We start from the raw sequence: 18,905 nt of genomic DNA, 5'->3' as shown, positions 1-18,905 counted from the left end.
AATTATGATTATAAAAAATTGCATTTTAAAAATGTCAAACATAATTTGTATAAATATGTATTTACAGCTTACACTGTTGCACTTCACAATAATGTGATTTCAAATTGACTATATAACTTATAAAAATAACTGCAATGCTCTAGCATGCATAAAACTGTAGTGACAAAGCCAAGATCAAGGTTAGGTCTCGATGGCCCCAGTTCAACAAAGAACTTAAGCACAGGGATCGTTTCACTTCAGTAGGACTGTTTGCATATACTAAATTAGTTACTGGGTTAAACAGAGAGATGAACCAAGGGCCGTTAAGTTTTAAAGTTCAGAGGAACTAATCTACATGCACTTCGCATTTTTCAAGCATTCTTACAATACTTTTAGAGATTTTTTTTTTTCAGTTTTACCATCAGAGTCTGTGGCTTGGTATCAAAAACTGGGTTTTTTTTTTAATTCTTTAGCCTCTCCAGAATCCTTAGGGTGGAACTGAAACCATTGTATAAAAATGTTGCAATAATACGCTCAATTTGAAGATTTTTTTTTTTAGATTTTTTTTTAAAGATAATGGTCTTATTACAAGTTCAGTTCCCCTGTACTCAACTATGATTTATGTTAATTTGAGTTAAGTTTATCTAGGCTGTAAGATCCTTAAACTATTACTGCCAGATTTAGGGACTGTTATTTAAATATATTTCATAATAACCCAAATTAAATAGTTGTAATGGAACTTTAAGAAAATTAACTTACCTTGCTGAGCTAAAGTGGATCTCAGCATTCCACTTTTAGACCAGATTTTCACTTGGCCATCTTCACCAACTGTAAAGTTATTACAGAAATTATCAACTTAAATGCAATAATAATTCTAATAAACATGGCACTTGTATTTATTTAAGAAACACTAGGGTGAAAATAAATCCAGGTCTTCTTACAGGTAAATATCATCTATGTAGTCTTCCTAACATGCAAATAGACAGTATATAAAGGAAAAAATATTTAATATTATCAAGAAGTTCCTCCTCCCCTGAAAATCCCTATAGTTTTCTTATCTGAAGCTGCTCCTGGGAAGAGAAAGCCCATTGCTATTTAACTATCCCAAATTCTGTATTTTCTATTCAGCATTGCTAGTACTTTTTGTCTATTTACAGTTCAATGGCCCAGAGGCTGATTAAACGAGTCTCTGAGGAGTCTGAAGAGAGTAGGAGCAGATTTTCTGTATTAAACTGGAGGCTTCACAGTTGATAAATGGTGAAACTGAAGATAACTGAAGGCTCCGTTTGGAAGGCTTAAGGTTTATAACATAACTGCATGTTACCAAGAAACTCAGTTTACTTATTAAAGATTAAGTTCTTATACACTATAGAGTGTAGTTATGTAGGCATTAAGAACAGAGATTTCCTAGTGTGCTGTCATATTTAAAATTTACAGCTCTGGGCCTTCATTTAGGCCTCCCACATTCAATTAATGAGGAAAAAGGTACACATGGACACTTTATGCCATTCTTCCATGCAAAGGTAATTTACTTAACAGATTTTAGGTTTTTATATCTCACCAATGTAGCTTTTAAGTGTTTAAAAAGTGTAACAAATTTTTTTAAAAAATCTTATTTGTGCACATTTGATATTGTTAAAATAGAGCCATCAATAATATTTTAAGTGATACAGTATCATCAATGATTTACTCTTCCTCAAAGTATATTTGTGGTATAAGATCTTCTCAGAGGACACAGTTTGGATATGGTCCTGAATTCCCATACTCCCTTTAAGTGTCATGCAGCCTTTCCAAAAAAAAAAAAATGAAAAAGAAAGATTGAAAAGGCAATTTTGACTTTTTCTTTAGAGAAGTTCCTGAGGCAAATCTCTCTTTAAAAAGAACAATATTTCTATCCCACTGGGATTTCAGAGGAACATGCCAGACAGAGTTCCTTGAAGCAGCATTTTAGAGTCAGACTGAGTCTGGAAACAAGCAGCTCCAAAATTATCTTCAGTACTTCTGGACTGAGTTGGAATTTGTCCAAAGAAATCAGCTGTGCTAGATCAACAGGAGGCTGCAGAAAATTCTGACACCAACGAAAATCCCATAAAGGAGAAGTCTATCACAGGAAATTTAATTTGCTTCCCCTTAATATCAAGATAGAAGTTTTTGACAAAAATGCCAAAAGCAACTAATTACTAACGATTTAGGACAAAAAGACATGTAGAGATGCAGACAACGGGAGATCACTCTCCTGGCCTCAATAGAAAAGGGTTAGACTGCAGCTGGATCTACACCACTCCTTTAAGAAAAGAAGTACAGGAACATTCAAGACTCTCATGAGGCCTCAGTAAACTTTGTGGGGTAAAAGCCCCAAATGCCATGTGCTGGGCTATAAATGTACCAACTTAGCAACCTTTTTTTGTAACAGATAAGAAAAGAAAAATTAAATATTCTGAAGTACAGAACATCCATGAAAATATCTAAGCCCTCTGATACTAAAAACCATTTACTTTCAAGGATAGGTTACCTACAAATAGGATAACTTCTAATAAACAGGAAACTAAAAAAATAAATATTTTTACTAGATCTTTTATTAATTAAAATAGACAACATTCTTCTAAAACAGCATTAATAAAATAGTATAAATTAAGTTCTATTAAATAAGGTGAAAATAACCCCAGTGATGATGAAGACATTAAAAAAGTAACTTCTTATAGCTAACTTCATTTATATTGTTGATTTTGTGTTTCCACTTGCCCCCTTTACATAAGAATTTCAAGCTAGACCAGCATGTGAACACTTAATACTCAGTTTCGTTCATTCAAATTCAATGTAACTACAATATAAACCCTGAAATTTAGGATTACATCGTCTAAACATGTCAAAGATTAAACTATTTTTCCAAACCATTCTACTGCATTTATCCCATAAAGTACTTACATTCCACCCATTTTTTGAAAGCACTTTCCATAATTTCTTTAATAATATATTTTTGTACCCTTATATTTCTTCCTTGCATGTCAACTTTGTATATTAGAAAAACAAAAGGATTTATTTTGAAAGAGCTCTTCTGTTATTTTAGTTTTCAAAACACTTCTTTACTTTAAGAATGCTTACCTGTGACCAGTGCTGTTCCTTCATAATTCCACCTTCCTGCAAGTACAGCTCCACAGTGCGCTTCCACGCTTTTCTCTACTCTTCCTAACTTTGAGATCAAGTGGAACTTCCCTAAACAAAAGTTCAGGATACAAAGAGGGGATCTAATTTTGTGAATCGGTATTTGTTACTGAAATGGTGTTATCAACTGTTAAAAATACACACACAAAACAAGACAAGAAACCAACAACAACAACAAAGAACAAAACATTGCAATTATGTTGTTCATAGCTACGATTAGCCCAAACAAATGAGCTCTTGCAGAAGAACTACATGAAAACTAGCAATAATGTTGTGGGTTTTTTTTATTTTTGGTATGTATAATCTTTGTTTTGCCTATTCATTTTTCTTACATCCCTCTAAAGTTTGCGTGTTTCTCTGGGGACACGACTGCCTGCTGTTATTTCATTGTCTGAAAGCTAACAAACAGAGGTATATACACCGCAGCCCAGGAGAGCCCTCGTGTTTTCTTTTTGTAAGATCTGAAAAATCACTCAGCACCAAAAGGATAATGGAAAAGCTAGAACAATCTGACCATCGGTGAGCGCGCTGCTCTGAGGAAGTATCACTGCTTGCATTATGGAGCTGTTATGGAAATTCACAGAAGCCAAAAACAAAGCTATTAATGATTTCAACAGAAGCATGAGGAAGTCTTTCTTTCCAAATGAGGGATGTTGCTTAAATCCAGGAAGATCAAATTTAAACTGGACCAAAGAGCAGACAAAGGAGGACTTGGAAACATATGGCAGAACAAACGCATGGCTTAGAATAGTGCAGTGATTCAAATTAACTACTTTCAAACCAAAACTCTTTAAAAATTATTTTACCTGATCTGAGAGACAGTGAGCCAATTCAATTTCCAGAGCGACCAGAATTCTTTCAGATAAACAGTACACAGATACCTCAGGCTAAGTGTGCAAATATTCCACCACTTCAGATAGGATAATTTTTCCATTAATAACATTCTGCTTGGGAATATGAATTATAAAACAGGCCATACCTGATAAGCCAGAACCAAAAACTAAATACCTGTTTCAGTAAAGGACCATATTACCAAGACCTCTATGTGTATGCAGGTGGTAATGGAGTTAACCATGAACTGTATAAAAGGTAAAAACACATGATACTTCCACACTCCATGCACATTCAAAGCACAAAATAGCCAAGATGGCAAAATTTAAGTGCCCTGCACACCAGAAACCTGGATCAACTGCTATTGTGTTCTGGTTTCCCATGTTTTATTTTGCACTTCAGTTTAAAAAACAAACAAAACCAACCAACCAACCAACCTTGAAAACAAAGCCAGACTAAAAACAAAGAAAAAGCATTCTGGTAGGTCTGTCAGTAAATAACCATGAAACATACATCAGAGCTCTCCATAGTATTATTCAAATGAATACAATTACATTTTGTCTTCATTTTAAGTACATAAACAAAAAGGCACAATCATCCAGCCAAATCTCTGCCAATGCAAGATTTCCAAGTAAAAGATTTTTAACACTGAAGAAAATTATAGTTTATATAAATCTGTTTATTTGAACAGACCATTTAAAATATCATATACACACTTTAGCTTGTCTTTATAAATTATATTCATATTAAGCAGAGTACTCTGAATAGCTAGTTAATTCCATTTTTTTCTGAATTCACAAAACTAGTATTATTACTAAAGACCATTTCTTCCTCATTCAGTTAATGTTGAGTTTCCTAAAATTTTCAATACTGGTATTCTACATTTAATGCATCATGTTATTTTATAATTATAAAACATATTTAATATAATTAATGCATCAGGTTTTTTTCAGAACATCTCTCAGGCATGACATTCTAATTTTTTGTGCATAAGCAATAACTGGATTCACAGGAATTTAATGGCTTGATGCTATTTTCTCCAATTAAATCCTCAAAATGGCTTTTTTTTTTTGTTTGAAAATAATACATTAAAAAAGAAGTTTTATTTTCTGATACCTGTCTTTTTCAATGCATAGTGTACTTGTTCAATCTGTAGCCAAGACCTTTTTCATTGTAGAATACTTAAACCTAATCTGATTGTAGGACTATGAATATTCTCATGCCATCACCTACAGTATTCATATTAAGTGGCTGAGCTCTTCATAGCCATTATGAACATATTTCGCTAATTTCCCTTGGGGTGCAGGGAGAAAAGAAGCAGCTTTGCAAATCAGGAGCTAACAGACACAGAAATCTAACTCAAAGGTACTCATCACCTTTCAGTATACCATCTGAAACATTCAGAATTACATTTTTAAGGACCCAAGGAATTCTATGGCATTTCATCTATTGAATCTGTGAGACCTCAATGTTTCTGTAAGCAAACCCCTCAATACATAAGAGAAATCATAAATTAAAATGAAAGAACAGACAGCTGGCAAGCAACTTAATACTTTTGTTTAGGTCACATTCTCAGGAAAACAATGGGCCATGTCACAGAGTACAGGATAAAATCCTGTTATACAGGGCAACATTCAACTCGTTTACCAATCTTTTGCAGCATCCTTTCCCACTCCACAAGCTCTTACTTCCTCGAAGTAAGCTCTGCTTACACAAGGCATCTTTCAAATAGTGAAACACGGTAAATTGTAGCCTAGCAGGAAAGAATACAAATACAGTTTCATATAAAAGCAGGTCCACCTTCAGCACTAAGATAGGATTCATCTGGAAAAAATGCGATCGTGCACTTAAAAACTGCATCAGAATCCTTACATGGAACAGGGCCAAATCATGGATATCATTTTTACTTCGGCAACTCCTTTATTTTTTCAACATATGAATTTACAACTGATGACAGTCAAATTATGTGACTCATTAGACACCGCTTTTTTTCACTGCATTCACATACAGAGGTCGCTCCAAAATCAACGTTTCAATTGATTTCTCTGCCTTCTGTTCTTCAACTTATCATTGAGGTAGTAGAGGCTTTCAAATTAGAACTTACTGCCTTATGCACAATTAGGGAAAATTTATCTGCATGCTCGGAGACAGAAGTGACTCAATTTAATATTACTTTACATCTCAAATTTGTAAAATACTGTTTCTTTATTTTTATTATGTACTGGAGCCAGAAGCTGCCCTTAATCTTAAAGTGACTCTCCAGTTTTGGAGGAAAGTCAAGTGGGAGATTAGCAGCCTATTCAAATACAGAATATAAAACATGTATGTTTTGTTCATTACTTTTCATAGACTCTTCAATGTTTAAATTATCAATAACATAAAAAGTTGAAAAAAATAGGGCTATTCACTTATGATTTGTGCTTAATAAGCAGTTTAAAGTTGAACATACTCTTTATTTTTGTAAAAAAGTAACAATAAGATCAATGTAAGTAGGAAGTAAAAGAACAATATCCCACAAGAGACGCGACTCAGAAGAAAACCCAAGAGGATTAAATTTACGTTTGCTCTAATTTCACAAACATCTGGAGTTCAACCAGGAATTAATGCAACCCTGTAAAGACATTATACTCCATTTCCATTGGATTCAGCAAATTTTCAGGAATCCTTATCACAGAAATGAATTAGCTGTTGCAGGAAAATTGCAGGCTTGACACATAAGGCATGCTATGTAAGTAACACTTAAATTTAGAAAATAGCATCAAAGCAACAAGACTTGTTTGTGAAGTTTTACAATGCAATAATTCACTTGCATGTGCAAAAAAAATCTGTAAGGTAAGTTATACTAGGAGATAAAAACTTGGAAATTTTCTACGTTAAGTTTTTAACTCAATTTATTCTTTCACAAATTAGGTTAGCACTGTTTTTTTTTTTTTTCAATTTCATATTTATTCTTTCACAAATTAGGTTAGCACTGGTTTTTATTTCAATTTCATTGGAAAAAAAGCAAAACAAAACAAAACAAAAACCTCAAAACAAACTCGTAAGGCATGCTATGTAAGTAACACTTAAACAGAATTTTAAATGTAAGATTTTTAGAAAATAGCATCAAAGCAACAAGACTTGTTCGTGAAGTTTTACAATGCACTAATTCACTTGCATATGCAAAAAAAATCTTTATAAGGTAAGTTCTCTGTATTGAAAGTGCTAAGTTATACTAGGAGATAAAAACTTGGAAATTTTCTACGTTAAGTTTTTAACTCAATTTATTCTTTCACAAATTAGGTTAGCACTGGTTTTTATTTCAATTTCATTGGAAAAAAAGCAAAACAAAACAAAACAAAAACCTCAAAACAAACTCTCTCATGAACAGTTTTCCAGAAATTGAATGTTCAGGATGAATTTACTGACCAATGCTAAGAGTTTAACTGTAGTCCTAACAACAGTTATTAGGAAAAAAATCCCTACAAGAAAGAAGACAAAGTGCTAACTTGTGCAAGACAAAACCTGAAGAGAAAATAGCATCAAAGCAACAAGACTTGTTTGTGAAGTTTTACAATGCAATAATTCACTTGCATGTGCAAAAAAAATCTGTAAGGTAAGTTATACTAGGAGATAAAAACTTGGAAATTTTCTACGTTAAGTTTTTAACTCAATTTATTCTTTCACAAATTAGGTTAGCACTGTTTTTTTTTTTTTTCAATTTCATTGGAAAAAAACAAAACAAAACAAAACAAACTCTCATGAACAGTTTTCCAGAAATTGAATGTTCAGGATGAATTTACTGACCAATGCTAAGAGTTTACCTGTAGTCCTACCAACAGTTATTAGGAAAAAAATCCCTACAAGAAAGAAGACAAAGTGCTAACTTGTGCAAGACAAAACCTGAAGATCACAGGTTTTGTGATCTGTGAACTAATATGGCAAAAATAACTAATTCCACAGGTAACAGCAATCCAAATTACAGATCACAGGTTTTGTGATCTGTGAACTAATTATGGCAAAAATAACTCATTCCATAAGTAACAGCAATCCAAATTATCTTTTGTGGGTGGACTCCCTCCTGCCTCAGAAGGGAACCCAGTGGAATGTTTCAGGAATGCCCTTCAGGAAGGGCAAGTGCAACAACTCCTCCCTGTCCCAATTGCCTGCAGCCCCTGCCACAGCTGCCCCCTGAGTGGGCCTTTTTCCATCAAATCCATCAAGGAGCTCCAAAGTTACTGAGACCTTTTGTGGGTGGACTCCCTCCTGCCTCAGAAGGGAACCCAGTGGAATGTTTCAGGAATGCCCTTCAGGAAGGGCAAGTGCAACAACTCCTCCCTGTCCCAATTGCCTGCAGCCCCTGCCACAGCTGCCCCCTGAGTGGGCCTTTTTCCATCAAATCCATCAAGGAGCTCCAAAGTTACTGAGGACACACCAGCCAGTCCCCCTACAACAACCATCATGGACATGGAAGTCTCACTTTCCTAGGAAACAGAACTTCAAGGGGAAAAAAACCCCAGAAGCTTCTAGGTCAGTTTCTTCATTCAGTTTTGTTTACATTTAGCATTCTCTAAACAAATGCTGGGATTTACTCTGTTCACTTAAACAGAAATTACATCCTATTTTCCTTCTGCAATATCATGTTATCTTCCTACCACTCTGGAACAACCATAAAGCATTTAGTTTTAATAGCAATTCATCCAGCAAAGCTCAGTTCTACTTTGCACTGCGCTGTGCAAGCAAAACAGTAGCATTCAAATTAATGACAGGAATAGCAATAAAGGCCCCAGATGTCCAAAAGGAATGCAAGGGTTGAACACGAACCCGACTCACTGAACAATGCAAAATTATCTAACTTGAAGAACTACAGGATGTGTCATCTTGGGAAAGGGGGGAAGTCAGAGGATGGCAGACTTTGATCAGATAATCTCCATCTCAACTACACCACCATTAGGATGATAAACCTTAGGGATGTGCCAACAACTGGACAATTTGAAGGGCCTACACATTTGTAAAAAGAAAAATAAAACCCCCAAAAAGCCCAAGCCACTGCAATAAAGTTGGCAAAGACAGCCACAACAGTTTATGCTCCATGCAAGCAAGAAAGGGCTGCATTAAAAGAACGTGAAAGTTAATCAAGTTGATCTCCAAAAGTTAGACAATGGTAGAATGGATTATCTCTGTTAGAATTCATAGGTACTTGAGAGTTATAACTACATAATCATTTACATGTTTCACAGAAATTTTTCTCATTCAGTAATCTTTTATTTATTTTTTTTTTTTTACTGTTAGGGAGAAGAGAGCATTTTTCCTGACCTTCCTCTCACTATGTCTCGTGGCTGAAATCTTTCTAAAATACTTCAACACTAGCTAGAATCCTAGAATAATAACTTTAAACTAGCTTAAAAACATTTGGTAAAAATTCTAAGCAAATGAACACAAAAGTCTTATCGAGGAAAATGCAGATTAATAATTAGGGACCAGGTTAGAATTGTTGATCACACACAACTAAAAATCTCACCCAGCAAGAAAAAACATTTGTGAAGCTGCAAGAACCCAAGAACCTCTCACTTTAAACCCGTCATTGACTGATGTCACTTAAAGTAATCCAACTTCTAGTAGCTAATTGCAAAGGTCCTAATGCACCCTGGAAAAGATTCTGGGGCCTACCTATACATGGTGCTATTCATGAGTCTTTATTCCTAAACTGTAGCTCTTTGTTGTAGTTTCAGTTAATCCACTTCCAGGAGAAGGGCAAGCATTCATACCCACTAGACATTACACTTAAGAACTGATATCTTACCGAAATTTGCAGTGGGTTCACACAGACTAAAGTACTCACGAATGTACACCTCCTGCAACATGCTAATTTTTGAACACTTCTGAAAAAAAAAAAATCAACCTCTCTAAACATACCTATGAATATGATTTATTTTTCCTCACATATCTTAGTGATATAAAAAAAAAAAAAAGAGAAAAATGAGAGAGAAAAAATTGCATAGCAGAGTTTTAAAAGTCATCTTTTTCATGAAGGTAGTAGTAGCTCTTATATGTTTCTTCAATCAACTGTCAAAGAGTTATTCAAACAGAACATGAAATATTACCACACTATTTTAATAACACTGGAAAACTGACTGAATAAATTAACAGGAGATGTGGCTTACTGCAGCTACTCTTTTGCTCGCTATTTACACATACAATTTAGAACTTTACAGGACATTGGAAATACAAATGTGAAAACTGAGAAAGTACAAGAAAGGAGAAAAAAAGAAAGGAATTAAGAGCACCAGATGACCTACTGAAATCCCTCCACCCCATGTTTATCACTGAACAGAAAAGAATACAAATTCCACAGAAATCAGCCGAGTGAATACTGATCACTGACTGACGTTCTGAAGAACATCTTTGTTTAGGTAAACCCCACCCTCCCAAAGCATATTACAATGCATGCAAATATTAATTGATACAAATTAATTTCCCTTTCAGTTTTGACAAAAGCCTCCACTTCCACCGTAAGAGCTCTACAAGCAATACCTCATTAAACCCAGCTGCCTAAAATTAATAGTAAAAGTTCAGCATCAAGTATTGCAAAAATTACAACTCCACTTGGTCAAACTTCCCTCCCCACGTCTATCTAGGAAGTGGCAGGGAGCCAGAAGATGTCCCGCTTTTGTTCCATAAGTTCAGTGCATTTAGGAAGCACTAAATATCTTGAAGAAATCTTGGCCTCCACTCCGTGAACTGAACTCTCAGCCCTCCTAATTTTAAAGCGCAACCCTTGCCAAAAGTCAGAGAAATCTCCAAAATTTCATGCAAGCAATGAATTTCCTCTACCTTCTTCAAATACTTATTACCTCTCAATCTCAAAGGAAGCCATGCTGGACCTATCAGCTCCAAACTGCTAATGCCCAGTAACAAACCTTCTGTTCCCAATCAAGCTCGCTGTGAAGCTAGCCAAAAGTCTACAATAAGTTCCCCTCACCAAAGAAAACACACTAGACCCACAAATTTAAGGTTCTGGCCAAAACACGGGCAAAAGTTAGCTGGAAATTCTCCATCAGTCCCATTAAAACTATCAATAGGTCCCTGTGAAAGCTATCAACAGGGTCATGGGCAGATGGCCACTATTATCCTGATGGAAACTCTCTACAACAATTGACCATGATCTGTTCAGCCTGAAAAAGCTGGCAGGGATTTAGAGCAGCACATTGCTTTCAGTTCAGCGTTGAGAAACTCCCAACACTACCATTTGTTTAGAAATACAGCTTTACCACCAAGTTCTTTGACCGCTGACAAAAGAATACAAACTAAGTTTAGTATGTTGATGCAATCTGCTTCTTTGTGGCACATAATTACTACTACCAGCAAGATAATTTAATTTACTGTGGAACCTTCAACAGCATTATTAACTGAGTAAAACACACAGGTATAAAAAGATAGGAGACGTGTAAGGGCTGTCACATTTCTGCAAGTCATACAGCTCTTCCAAGTCACCTGTATGCCAAGTTCTTGGATGTAAGGCATGAAAATAGCAGAAATCATTCACAAACTAACACACCAACCCCGTCGGCGAGCTCTTGACAGGGGATTGTCAGTCAGGCAGTCCCAGTCGACACAAAAGAATTGGTTCTTAGCAGAGCTTTTATTCCAACACAATTTTTATAACAAGGCGAATGTAAATCAGCAGATTTCAGAGAGGATCAACCCCTTTTAAAAACTAGATTCAGGAACAAACACTCTAATCTGAACTACAGGGCTTCCACATAGTAGGTTTTTTGTAACAAAAATAAAGGGGAGGTGACTTAGGAAAATTTATTTCTACCATTATTTTCTGCATTTTTTTCAAACAAAGAATAAGATCAAGAAGAAAAGAGTTCAAATGTTTTTCCTTAAAGAAAAGAAATAAGGGAAGAAAAGGAAGGGGAAATAGGCACAGAAAAATCCTGATGGCAGGGAACATAATCCCCGTTACAGTCCTGAGAAGAAAGGAGACAAAGTCTGACCTGAACAGTATGGACTGCTTCATAATAAATGTAAAATAATAATGAAACCAGTAACTTAAGATTTCTTCACTGAACTGAGGATTTATCTGCCTTCACGCAGGAAGAAAAATGTGTCTGTGTGCAAATCGGGCAAAATCAATTGCCAGCCTCTTTGGAGAGGGAGAAAAAAACCCCAAGCAATCATCAAACCTTGTCCCACCTCCCTTCCACAAAACATAAGCCATACACTGGAATACAGTAGCTACTGTATTGGATCACGTCGTCCAGTGTTAGTACACTAGTATACTGGACAAATAGCAGCATACTGGACATACACATGTATATATACATCTGCCAGTATAGCAGACATATATCCTAGTCTTAACATCTCTCACAACAGCCAGAACTAGATGCTCCAGAGGGATATTCAAGACTCCGCAGAAGCCAGATACAAGACACGCTCCTGTAACATGTCCAAGAAATAGAGTATATTGATATTAAACATCACGGTTAAGCAATCTCAGTAACTTGGTCATCCTCAGTTTTCATAACTGTGTGCGATACAGTACCTACGTAGGCAAGCTACTGGGGTATGAAACTGAAAAAAGATGGTAGAACTTGACCTTACATAAAAAAACTACATATCTGCTGTCAGAGGTACATTTGATAACGTTGTATCAGAGAAAATTATAATTGTACAATGTATTAAATTTGAAACAACTATTAATTTTACACATATCTGCTGCACAGATATTTGAAATTGGTTTTATTGCACATTACTTACCGCAAATCATTTCTCATGTATTTGAGTGACATAAGCACATAGTGAAATTATAGGTATTTTAAATGGACTTACCATCAGAACTTGTGAGAACAAAGCTCTCAGCATGGGACTGCTTCTTCCCACCTATACTTCTGGGAAACCAGTGAAGATCTATGGGATAAATATCATCTGGGAGTTTCACTACTCGAGTAGTCTCACTAGTTAAAAGGTTCCATTTCATAATTTGGTGATCATCACTGCAGGAATATAGCTCATCAGCTGTAGTCCATCCCACACAGCTAACTAATTCTTTATGTTTAATTAAATTAAGGAAGCATGAACTTTTTAATTATTTAAAATAAGCTTACAAAATATCTCACCTAGGTTAAACAAAGCTGAAGGAACAGTACAGGAAGATTATTTTGATAAAATTCCATGGAATGTTTTATAAAAAGAAAATAGAATTCTTCATTTTTAGTTTGCTCTTTGGCTTCAAGAAAAGAGCTGGTCGAAAATCAGCAAAAAATAAAACAAACTGGATTGTGGAAAAACATAATTCTTATTATGATGCATACTTATTGAAACACAGCTGAAATGTTGGGTTACCTCTAAAACGGTCTTAGTGCACAATGCAAGTGCAAAACACCCAAATGTCATTCAAACGTGCCAGTTTATTAACACCACATCATATTTAAATTGTTGACATATCTAACTTCTTAGTGGAAGAATTACAATTTCATTTATAACTGCTACAATTTCATGCTATAACTGCATGTCTTACTACAAGGAAGTAGATATATCACTACTCCTCCTTACGGTCTGGGAAAGACCACAAGTTAAAAGACCCTTTAACTTTTAACTTCATATAAGAAAGGAAAGAAAACCTCAAAACTTTCTAGCAAAACGCTGATAGCTTCTGAAGTGAAGGTACTACTCTAAGAATGTTCAACATCTCCTAAAATGTTGCCCTTAAAGGCTGCACTGAATGGCTAGGTGAAAAAAAGAAAAAAAAAAAAAAAAAAAGCCACCTGCAACTTACAAATATTTTACTATGACATTTATGATGAAGACAGTCTTTCTGGAAAAAAAGGCTACTCAGAATTAACATGTTTTTCTATAGTTTATTCTAAAGCAAAGGATATGTTTTGGTTCCTTTAAAAGTGAAGTCTTCAGTCTCATTTCAGTTGTTCGGATGGAACATTAAAAAAAGATACGTAGGTATGTCGTAACTGTAATAAAACAAAACAAACACATATATAAGTAGCCAAAATTAAAAAGGAAGACACTAACACCAAAATAGAAAGTTTTAAAATAAGTAATATTACATTAGTATTGTGGCAAAATAAACAACAAAACAGATCTCAGTTTTAAGGGAATTCTCTTTGTATAGTACCCAACTCCACACTTACCCGATCATTTAGTATAAACACACCAGACAATTTAAAGAACAAGCGATGCCAGGTACATATTGCTGAAACATTACAGGTTGAAACACTAAAGTGCTCTTATGCTGACATATAGGCATGAAGGTAGCAAGGGAAAACCTAGAATCGCAAACTTTTTAAGGAACTTCATGCTTAGCAAAAGCACTGTGAGAAAATTTAGGGGAAAAAGTCATACTATGAAAATAATCTTGCCCTGAGAAAATGATACAACGTCCTAGTCTTCTGTCCTCCCCTGTTTGTCCACAGGACTTTACTGCAACACAGTAATTCCATAAACAGATCACTGGGGTCCCATCCTCTTACCCTCTTGTGAAAGCCTTTGTGCATCTGTGCCTGGACAGGGTAGAGGCACTGATCAGGGTTAAAACTTTTCTGTCTTCCAGGATGGAAAGTGAGACCAAGAGGGTGAGAGCAGAAGGTATACTCTGAGGAGACCACCATGATGCACAAATGTGCCCTTCAACCTTCTGGGATTTTTTCACCATAAAAATGACTCCATGTCAAATAGCTACTATGTAAAATTTAAGAAGCATTAAAAGGATACTAGCCCTAAAACATATAATTTTCTGTGCCCAAAGAATAAAATAATTTATTTTCAACCCTACTCTGTGTCAATTGGTAAACACACCCGTATATAATTATTTTAAAATAACTCTCTCATACTTGAATGTTTAATTTCCTTCTAAAAACCACACTGGGAATCTCATCATCAAGGCATTTAAAACAGGCCTAAGTTCGTGCTAAACTTTCAAAGTAGCTTTTTAATCATGTCCTTGACTTCTGTAGAGTGGCAATGCCGTTGTCCAGCACCTGCAATACCCATTCAGCAGGCACCTCAATGTTGCAGTCTCTGCACCACAAATTCTAAAGCTAAACCCCCAAACATAAACAGTAAGATCTGTATATGGCAAAGAAGTAGCACGGAGCAAAACAGTATTAAAGATTTATTCTCCACTTTAATGTAAGCATCTCTCCTGCTTAACAGAATACCTCGTGTTTATTTGGACACGTGGTTCTTATCTGCTTCTATTTTCTGTGCACGCCAAACCTTGCTAAACCCACCTTTCCAGCTGCTGCTTGGTAGCTTTTAATTGATCATTTCCCTCTCAGGGTTTCAAGCAGGCACGTTGCTATTGTCAGCTTCCAGCTCACACTCCCCCCCCTGCTCCCAGTACATGGAGTTCTGCTATTTTCCTTTCAAAGACAAGACCAGAACTTTATTGTGATTTTTGAAAACGGCTTAAAGCCTCTTTATGCCCACCTAAAAGGCAGAAGGTCACCCTTACGCCGCACAGCTCACCTCCTGTCAGCAACAGGTACATCCATCACTACCCACCCTGGCACACACGCTACGTACAGCTCCGACACGAGCCCAACAGCAGGTTTAGCTGAAAGCATTTACTAGGAGTTTTTAGAAAAGACGGGGCAATAACGAAGAGTTATTTTCTGGCACGATGAGTTTGGCTCGGCTCCTCCCAGCCTCCTTGGTCCCAGTGAGGACCAGCTCGTCCCTACACGGTTGCCCCGGGGCCTCCTCGTCCTCTCCCCCCCTCAGCCTTTCCCCCCCGGAGTTGCCGAAGGAGGCGATGAGGACCAGAAGCGGCAGCGGGAGATTGAGCAAGAAGCCGGGGGGGAGCGCAGGGAAAGACAGGCGGCAGGACGGGAAGAAAGGCCGGGGATGGCGGTGGCGGGGCAGGAGCTGGCTCCTCACGGGGCGGCTGCGGGTCTCCGCTGTCAGGGAACCGCGGCTCTCGCCGCCCCGTCTGCCTGAGGCGGGGGGTCCCCCGTCTCCCGAGGGACCGCCTCGGGCACCACACGGACGGCAAAACCCTCTCCCCGGCCGTGCCAGCACCCCCTTTTCCCTCCCAGCTTCCCAAACGGCAGCTTATCCCCACCGCGCCCCAGCGCCCGTGCCCCTCAGGGCCGCCCGCAGCCGGGGAGGTCGGGACTCCCTCCGCCCTTACCTCAGGGCCGCCCGGCTGCCTCCCGCTCCCCTCAGCCCATCCCGCCTCCCACGCCGAGCCGGGGGTCACGGCTCCCGACCCTCTCGCCCACCGCGGCGGTGAGTCAGACCTGCCGCCCGACGGCGAGGGGAGGATCGCCGCCTCCTCCTCCTTCTCCTCCTCTTCTCCAGCCCGCTTTTACCTGCGCCGGCAGCAGGAGGGAGAGAGCGCAGAGCGGCGGGCACCGCTCCCTCGGCGGCCGGCTCCCAAGCCCCGGCGGCTTCCGCGCTAATCCCGCCTTCCTCCCCGTCCCCGCGGCGCCGCAGCAGCGGCGGGGCCAAGCGGCTCCGTCTCTATGGCGACTTCCCGCGAGACGGACCAAGGATGTCAACACAGTAATTGGGTGGGCTGGGTAGATGAAGAGGGGAAAACAGGAGAGAGATGGTTGGGGCAAGTGAGAACAGCGTATGGCTAGATGAGGGTTCAGCAGTAAGAGCTTCCTGACTTAGCAGCTGACTGCACAGTACAGGATGGGTTAGGAGGTACTCTGTGTTCAGGGGCTTTACAAGACTTTTTAATTTTTTTTATTTTTTTTTTCTTTTCCCTATCCCGCCCAGCCCGTCCGCGCAGTAACGGAAAACAAGATGGCGCGGGAGCGGGGCTTTTTTTTTTTTTTTTTTTTTTTTTTTTTTTTTTTTTTTTTTTTACTTCCCTCCTTTCAAACCCGCGGGAGGCCGGCCCCCTCCCTTCCCAGCATGCCCCGCGCTTTTCTAACGAATTTCGGTTCGAGTTCGCCGTTTGGGCGCCATTTTCGAGTGTGGAAAGCCGCCGAGCCGCCCGGCGGAGAGCCGGAGCCCGCCCGCCTTTACCGCAACCCCGCCAACCTCTTCACCGGGGCCGGCCGCCGCCGGTCCTCGAAGGTAGGCGGGCGGGGGCGCCGGCGGTTGGCCTGAGGGCAGGTGGAGTTGGGGGGGTGTGTGAGGGGGGGCTTCCCCCCGCTGCGAGCGGGGCGGCGGGGGACGCCCTCAGGGGGCTCCGCTGGGCAGGGGGTGCTGAGGGGAAGGGCGGCGGGCTCTGCCCCGCGCCTTCTTCTTCCCCGATCCTCCCCGCCCTGAGGGAAGGGAAAGGCGACGGCAGCCCCTCTCTCCGGGCCCGGGGCGGGCTCGCTGAGGGGCCCGGGTTGCCTGGTGGCCGCTCGGTCCCCGTGTCGGCGGGGCCCGGCATGTCCGTCCTGGCTGGTGTCGGCAGATGGATCTGAGAAGGGGGGAGCAGAGAGGGCTCTTCGCAGCCCAAGGGGAAAGCCCGAGGTTTCCCGCTGTGCCCTTAGGGACCTTTGGGGACGGCGAATCGGAGACCCACCTAGGACGGGGAAGGCCAGGAGCGCGTTTCGGCTCGTTTTTAACCTGTTCGCAAAGCAGGGACCCTTCCGTAGCGAGCTCTGCCTGCTCCTTTTATTCTTGAAGTATGAGACAGAAATCCGAAGAAAGTCCGTAACGACTTGGAACGACCGTGACAAGGGCGCAGTTGGGCTCCTTAGATTAACCGACGGATTTAAAAAAAAAAAAGAAAGCCCCAAATTTTTTTACTGACAAGGGCTAATCGCTATCAAATTGAATCGGCTGTTAATAAGGAAGCCTTCCCCTCCGTCTCTGGCTCTGCTTTTCGCCATCCCTGTAACAAAAACGGCGCTTGGCAGGAGATCGCGGAGAGATGCTTTTAACAAACACCTTCGAGCTGACTCGGGGGAGGGGCTGGGCACGAATTTGTTAAATTTGTTAAGAGAGTATGTGGCAGCTGATTTATCACGTTTTAAAGGCTGAGGTCGAGCAGTTATGCTTGTTCGTTCTATTGCAGTATCTGAGGTGGAAGGGTTGGTAAGGTAAATAGGTCTATATTGCACAATTCTGTTGGAGTGGAGCAGTTTTGGAAAAAAAAATAAAATAAATAAATCTGGTACTTTGAGAGGCTGTAATTGTCTGAGACAGCCATTGCGGAACACTTCTGAACAGGGGCATAGACTCAAATTGCCTTAAAATGAGTTCTTTCTCTCATTTCCCCCCTCCCCCATTGTCCCAAATGAAGGACTCTCATGAGAGTGTGGGTTGGGGGTAGGTCTGAAAACGTCAAATGATTGGCACCAATTGTAAGATGACTTTCTAACCACGTCAGTTTTTTATCTTGTGAGAAGTAAACTTTCTCATGTCTGTTTTTCTGCGAACTAAGTTCGCCACTTGCTGCGATTTAAACTCTTCGGAGAGAGTTTTGCTCATGCAGTCGTCTTTCTTCTCGTCGGTTGCTTTCTATTTATACTTTTTGGGAGCTGTGCTTAAGTGCCAGCTGATGGACTTTTGTAACGTTTCGTTCTTGATCACTTGACTTAACATCACAACTATATTAAGGTATTTTGGTTTGCTTTCTCGTTAAACGCTGAATGCTGGTGGTAGTGGTTGTGTTGTATTTTGCGAAGTGAATGTGTTGATTTAAGCTGTTTTAAGAGTCAAATCTGTGCTATAATTATGCAGGTCTTTTTGTTTATCTGTCTGTCCATATAAAATATATAGTCAGCATGGACTGTAGAAAGTAAAATGCTTGTCAGGTCCGAAACGTGTATGTAAAGAGTGCTTCCATAAGACATATGGTTACTCAGTTTGTTATTGCGAATGTGTCTTTAACTCTTTTGCCCCCAGCATCCATCAGGGTGGCTATCTCTGAGCATAGTAACTGCATTGAACATGGCTGTATGAGTTTTCAGTAGGTAGATTTGTGCTGTTTTTACAGATTAAGGTCCATCCGTTGTTTTTCGGGGGGGGGGGGGGGGGGG

General features: G+C 39.3%; 2 protein-coding genes across 6 annotated transcripts in view; one reads left to right on the top strand and one right to left on the bottom strand.

The window, feature by feature from the left end:
• Window positions 1–16,447, bottom strand: part of IFT80 (intraflagellar transport 80) — a 51,960-nt gene extending 35,513 nt beyond the window's left edge. For 2 of the 5 annotated variants that reach the window (XR_001412499.1, XM_014946037.1), the window contains exons 1-5: window positions 16,287–16,447; window positions 13,839–13,925; window positions 12,790–13,011; window positions 3,082–3,192; window positions 739–807 (exon numbers count right to left, since the gene is read on the bottom strand). Coding sequence is in view for 4 of the 5 variants with exons in the window: in XM_014946037.1 (XP_014801523.1) it covers window positions 739–807; window positions 3,082–3,192; window positions 12,790–13,011; window positions 13,839–13,875 (439 nt within the window). In the remaining variant the exon portion in view is untranslated. Of the gene's footprint in view, window positions 1–738; window positions 808–3,081; window positions 3,225–12,789; window positions 13,012–13,838; window positions 13,926–15,203; window positions 15,344–16,214 lie in introns of those variants that run through there. The other 3 variants (XM_014946038.1, XM_014946039.1, XM_014946040.1) reach the window with 3 other exon arrangements.
• Window positions 16,448–16,867: 420 nt separating this feature from the next.
• The window catches only part of SMC4 (structural maintenance of chromosomes 4), a 40,699-nt gene continuing 38,661 nt past the window's right edge, over window positions 16,868–18,905 (top strand). Inside the window, exon 1 of the mRNA XM_014945869.1 lies at window positions 16,868–17,004. The gene's annotated coding sequence lies outside the window, so the exon portion shown is untranslated. The remainder of the gene's footprint in view (window positions 17,005–18,905) is intronic.

This window comes from Calidris pugnax, unplaced genomic scaffold (genome assembly GCF_001431845.1).
Source record: "Calidris pugnax isolate Ruff unplaced genomic scaffold, ASM143184v1 scaffold111, whole genome shotgun sequence".
Taxonomy (NCBI): domain Eukaryota; kingdom Metazoa; phylum Chordata; class Aves; order Charadriiformes; family Scolopacidae; genus Calidris; species Calidris pugnax.
The sequence above is the reverse complement of the archived record's forward strand: the minus strand, read 5'-3'. Positions and strand labels throughout refer to the sequence as shown.